The 6,256-nt window shown below is 37.6% G+C and overlaps 1 protein-coding gene across 3 annotated transcripts in view; it reads right to left on the bottom strand.

Annotated features, from left to right (window-relative positions):
- Positions 1–6,256, bottom strand: part of LOC106471761 (GRAM domain-containing protein 4-like) — a 56,942-nt gene that overhangs the window by 19,773 nt on the left and 30,913 nt on the right. For all 3 annotated transcript variants that reach the window (XM_022400372.1, XM_022400370.1, XM_022400371.1), the window contains exons 12-13: positions 5,331–5,374; positions 133–242 (exon numbers count right to left, since the gene is read on the bottom strand). In XM_022400372.1, the coding sequence (XP_022256080.1) occupies positions 133–242; positions 5,331–5,374 (154 nt within the window). The remainder of the gene's footprint in view (positions 1–132; positions 243–5,330; positions 5,375–6,256) is intronic.

Raw genomic sequence — 6,256 nt, forward strand, 5'->3', positions numbered from 1 at the left:
GAAAGAGTTACCAACAATTTCTAGTTTCAAACTAACATAATTACTATGTCTAAAACCATACAAAACAATAATATGGAAATGATGGGTGTTGGTGAAAGTACACTATATTAAACAGAATGGTTGCCTACTCACCAGCTGCAGTAAAAAGCTGACTAGCAGGGAAGACACAAGAGGCGAAAAAGGCAGCCAGTAAGAAGCAATAGAGCTGAGCTGCACTATCTGGTTCTTGCCAAAGTAAAAGGCTTTGGAAAAACAGTCTTACATATAGTAAAATACTATAATGATTCCACTGAAAACATTGTATCACAAGAGTATTAAACTAAAAACATTTAAATTAAACTGTACTTTACATGGTTAGAAGTAACATCCTTACATTAAGGTTCTCATTTAAGTTGGGTCAAAAGCTTCATCATAAGAATCTTTTTTTTTGTGTGTGTCTGAACATATGTTCACGGCTGGCCATCTTGAGAATTTTGAATCTTTCTATTGTGACAGGAGGCCTTAGTCATTTGAGCTGACAGTCAAGCTAATGACTCCTAAATTGCCCATCCGATGGTCAAGGTTTTTCAAGAACTCATGATATTATATGAACCCCCTATATGGTCCCATAACTAGTTCTTATTTGGACACTTTGGCACATTTTAAGCTAGAACTTCTGTATCATGAAGCAACTTTTGACCAATTAATATGTATATCAATTTTCTATTTCTTTTTGTTTTAAACCATATTCTGATGACTTTAAAACATTACTACAGTCTTTTAACAATTGAGTTGACCTAAATAACACATTTCTCCTGTTCAAAATAGCTACAATTACTTTGGAATGAACTTTTTTTATGTATACATATAAAAACAACTAATATTCTTTAAATGTTTTTGCTAGTTACTATACAATGAATGTTTTCAATCAAATATAAATAATGTTAATATTTCTTAAATATTATAGTAAATTTCCAATAGATACTCACCTCTATACACAGACTAGTTTGATCCCACACACACACACGTCTGCCAATGAGATTTGTACACCACTAGCCTTGAGCTAACTCCCACCTAAAAATCATGTGTTTAACATGAACTGCATTAGTGCATGAAGACATCATTATGTAACAACAGACCCCCACCAATAAGATGGCAACACAATCTCATTGTGCAATAATTCCCCAACACATGTCCAAGTCAAGCATGGGAGTAGGACAAGCAGGTTGGTAAAGAAGGAAAGATCAGAACAAATTCGAGAGGACAGGAGAATAGAAACCTGAAAGTAACAGGAAATGTTGGTGATAAAGTGGGCCTGAAGAGGATGGCCTGGAGGAAGGGAGAGGCTGATGGACAGATGTCGAAAAGCCTGCCACTTCTGTTGATCGATGAACAGAGTTGAAATATGACAGGAATGGGATAAGAAAAAGACTACACGATTGGAGAGTCCAGCCCTATGGGTAATGGACTTGGATTTGGACAAATCCCACATGTGAAGATGAAAGGACAACACCACTTGATAAAAGAGAAATGTGGTTGGAGGAAGAGTGTGTGGGAATGGGGCAAAGGAAGAGGCAACCCACATGCCACTTGATAAAGCAGAGGAAATTAGGGTTTTGTCGGCCAAAGAGGTGCCATCAACAATATCTGAAAAAAAAGGAGTCTCATATCAAAGCAAGAACATGAGGGAGAAGAGGAATAGGAGGATAGGCACACAGAAAAAGTGGAGATCAGACCTGGCTGAGATTGACTGCCAGGGCTAAAGGATGAGAAACTGGGGACCCAAAGAGGGGATGTCTGGTATTAAGAGTGGCAAAAACATTGATCAGAGGCATATCCAACTGAGTAAACCCAATGTAAAACCTGACGGTAGAAATCGCTCCATGACTAGAACCCTGCCTGGCCAAGAAAAGTGATCCACCACCAAGTTCAAAGCCCCTGGCTCATTACAAGCCACGAGACAAACTCAATGGGAATAAGCCCAAAATAAGAGATTCAATGTGAGGAAGCAAAGAATTCTGGAATAGGTATCTCCTATGACAGCTGATATAAGAAATGACTATGGAACTGTCAGAGTGAATCAAGACCAACTGATCTACAAGAACAGGGAATAAATGGGAAAGGCCAAATGGATGGTGAGAAGATCAAGGAGTTGTGTAGTCGTTCACAGATGCCCCCCCCCCCCACACACACACAACAGAGAGAGGCATCTGTGAAGAGATGGAGATGCAGTCAGAGGGCAGCAAGGGGATGCCCATCACGGAGTTGGCACAGTCAATCCTCCAGGAAAAATCCTCAAGAAGAGAAGAAATGAGGCACACAATCAAGGACAATGGAACCCGAGAAGGGTGCCACTTGTCCCACAATTTCAACTGGAAGAGGAACATGTGTGTGGCCTAAAATAATGAGCCGTTCACGGGAATCCAGAGTTCCCACAAGCAAAAGAACCTCGTGTACAGGGTGTGAAAGAGAAGGGCAAACCTAGGTGACAAGACATTCCACTGTTCAAAAACAAAGTGGAGAAGGCTAAGCCCAACTGAGATGAGAACTGAAGAACCTGCTTAGATGTACCAACTGTAGAGCAAGTGTGTGAAGTGAAAAGACTTGGAAAGCCTGGCAAGCTAGCCCAGCCAAGCAGTATACAGCAGAAGAAAGCAGGTGGGAGAGAAGGGTTCAACTTGAAAAGGGATGAGAAGAAGATAATAATCCATGTAATAATGGATCCTACACAATGCCAATGGGAAGAGAATGGAACTGTAAAACCTGGTCCCAATGGACAAAACAAATAAAATATCTGGGAGATGGGGGCAATTGAAATTTGTAACAAGGTGTCCGAAGTATTGACCTTGGTCATTCATAGTCCATCTAAAAGAACCCCTAGAGAAAAAAACAAACCATATGGAACCAAGGGATGATAAGAAACCAGTTGAGAGATGACAGGTTAATAACTGGATGCCAGTCTAAAGTTTTTTGGAGGACAACAAAAAGACAAGAGTAATAACCATGTAAATATCCTCTTGGTGGCATTCTTGGCCAAGATATCTGAGACCCCCACTCTCAAGACACTGAACATAAAGGAGAAAAGAAGGAGGAGGAAAAGAAAACAAAAAGGGGAGAAGGTGAGGAGAAGTGGAGAGATAGGGTGTTGGTGAGAACCTGAAGAACCCATCCATTGAAAAAATGGAGACCGAAGGCTGCTGAAAAAAAAGAAATAGATGAGTCTCCACAATGCCAGATCCAACATGACAGTCACTGATGATACGATTGACAACTCTAACATCAGGAAGTTGAAGGACAGGAAGTAGAAGAAGGCCAGGAAACCGGATGGGAAAGAGAAACATGAATTCAGCAGGTTTAGAAACAGAAAGATGAGGTTGAAAAAGACTGGAAACCATAGTAAATAATGAGAACTGATGCCAGGGCACTTCAACCTAGGTGTCCAGTGAGTCAGGAACACAATAAATAATCTCAGGGCAAAGAAATGAAGCTCAAAAAAGATTATGGAGATAAGCATGAGGGAATCATACATTAGCGAGGAGAGCATCCCATTCAAACAGTAGAGGAACCAAGTAAGGAGGGATAGAGCAGGAGAAGAGGTGTAGGCCAATGTGGTGAAAAGAAGATAATGAGCCTCTCCAGAAAACCCCTCCTGAGCACAATAAAGTACTTCAGTCATAAGGTGAAGTTAAAGAGGTAACAGAGGAGGGTGGTTAGAAAGAGACAAAGACATGAGAACTGGGCACTGGATAAGGAAATAAAAGTTAAGGGGTCCATCCCCAAACAGGTAAACAAAATACCAAATAATGGAAATTGAGGAACAGAAATGGCAGTAAGCCAGAACAAAAGAGACAAGTATTTGAGGATGACAAGGCATGTTATTACAAATGTGTGTAGGTGTTTGAGAAGTGAGTCTGCATGGACCCTAATGTCAGGTAAAGGAAGGAAGAAAAAGTAGTCTCAAGTATGGGTTTCATGTAGTCAAGCATGGGAGGAATCAAAAGACAAAGGGAGAAGGAAAAAGAAAAGAATATACCTGTAAAAATCATGTACATGAAGAGATAAAAAGAGTGAGGATTTTACTTCACAGATAGAGCTGTCACTAGAGCAAATCCTGTCAGGGAAGATGGCCTGTCAAAATAATCATTCTGACCATGTTCAAACTAGGGAGAAGGGATGGGAGGAAGAAGCCAGTGTGCATGAAGGAACCCACAACACATTGAATAAAGGCTGTCATGTCCTTCACAGACAACAAGCCTCCCCAATAGCCACAAAAAGACACAAGCTCAGTAGTGAAAGTAAGACGGCACAATCTGGTACGGTGTACTGACACTACAATTCTTACCTGCATGTCTTAACGAAATCATTTTGTCAAGGTCATTTTATGTTTCGACTTACCATAATGACTTTTACACATACTGTTGGGTGTCTTGTTATATTGTTTTAAAAGATACTGCACTTCATGTGGGATGCATGCATATGAGTTAGGTACTATTTTTGACTCCATTCCAACCTAAAAATGTTTACAAATCAAACTGAAAAACTTTTTTTTCTATTAAAATAAGTAGCTGTTAGTATTAAAATCAATTAATTTTTATATTCAAATGTTGATGCTTTGGTCCACATAAATTAGCATTATTCTATAAAATGTGGGTGTTTGGATAAGGGGAGTGCAAACACTACCATCATACCAGTAATAAATTTGAGTTACTTTCACCATTGCAGAGGTACTATGTTAGGAACATCATCACTATCACGAGACAAAGAGCAGGAGTTACCGTTACTTAAAGAATTCATAATGGGTAAGCAGGAAAAAAAAAATTATCTAGTTATAAAAGAAATTAATAACATTTAAATTAAATTTAAGTTTGTAAACTATCTGAAATCTCCTGTAACTCCTTAATAATTTTTAAAACGTCCATTCTAGACAATGTCAAGGAAAGCAATGAATTTATTTCAAATGCAAGTACTTAGGGGGAGTTACTGTAGAAGGAGGTTGTGTCACTCTCCTATCGGTGGAGAGCTATTGTCATGTGATGATGTCATCATGCACTAGCATAGCTAATAATAAACACATGATTTTTAGGTGGAAGTTAGGCCAAGGATAGTGGCATACAAGTCTCATGGGTGGATGCACAAGGGATCAATCTATTCCGTGGTCGAAGGTGAGGTATTATTTCTGAAAATAACTATCAGTCTTTACCAATGTGACACCTTTATTAACTTTGGGATTAACAAATTTAGCAAGTAGGCAAGATATTTCAGAAAGTCTTTAATGAATTCAGAAATTAGATCAGTGTTAGGACAGCTTTTAAACTTCCACTAGTAATTCAAATGAGAAGTCTCTGACTCACTTTTTTATCTTTTCACAACAATCTGCTACCCTTCCTGATTGATTCTGTGATGAGAAATATTTTATTATTGTAATCTCACATGTATTCACAATATCCCACTTGTGGTTTTCTACACAATTTCAACTACTCAACATAAACAGTATAATTTAAGAAAATACTACATAATGAGCTAACTATTTGTGCATAGTTAAACTTGAATCAAAAATCTAGAGGGAGGGTAGCGAGTCAACAGTGCCACCACAAACTGTTAGCACATTCACAGTCCCATACTGCAGAACACTAACCACTAGGATACACACACAGCCCAAAAGAAAACTGAATAAGAAATACAAAGCATTTTTTTGTGCATTCAAAAAATAAATAGTTAAATTGATGTATCCAGATTAAATCTTTAGGTAAAACATTTCAATAATGATTACTTGTATCGGTTTGTACAATATCTATGTTCAACATGTACTTAATTACAGCATTTTCACACTTTTAACTATATCATTTATAGCTTTTGATGAAAGCTAACAAAACAGACTCCAGCCACAATGTTTCAACAACTTCTGTAACATCAAAACAATATACATTATCTCAACTAAAATAAAAATAAATATTTTATCATAAAAAACAAATAACTTACTTTCAAGCATTAAATGTAAAATTGTAAATTTACAATAATTTAGGGATAACAAGTAGAAAAGTGCCAATGTAACTCTAAGATAATTACCTAATAATTGACACTTAAAACATTCACAACACATAATTTGTTAGTCAACAGCTTCTTTATATACACCCATCACAGACACACAACAGTCACATTATCTGTTTTAATAAAAAAAAATCACAGACACACAACAGTCACATTATCTGTTTTAATAAAAAAATCACAGACACACAACAGTCAGGTTATCTGTTTTAATAAAATAATCACAGACATA

Source organism: Limulus polyphemus, unplaced genomic scaffold (assembly GCF_000517525.1).
Source record: "Limulus polyphemus unplaced genomic scaffold, Limulus_polyphemus-2.1.2 Scaffold4838, whole genome shotgun sequence".
Lineage (NCBI taxonomy): Eukaryota > Metazoa > Arthropoda > Merostomata > Xiphosura > Limulidae > Limulus > Limulus polyphemus.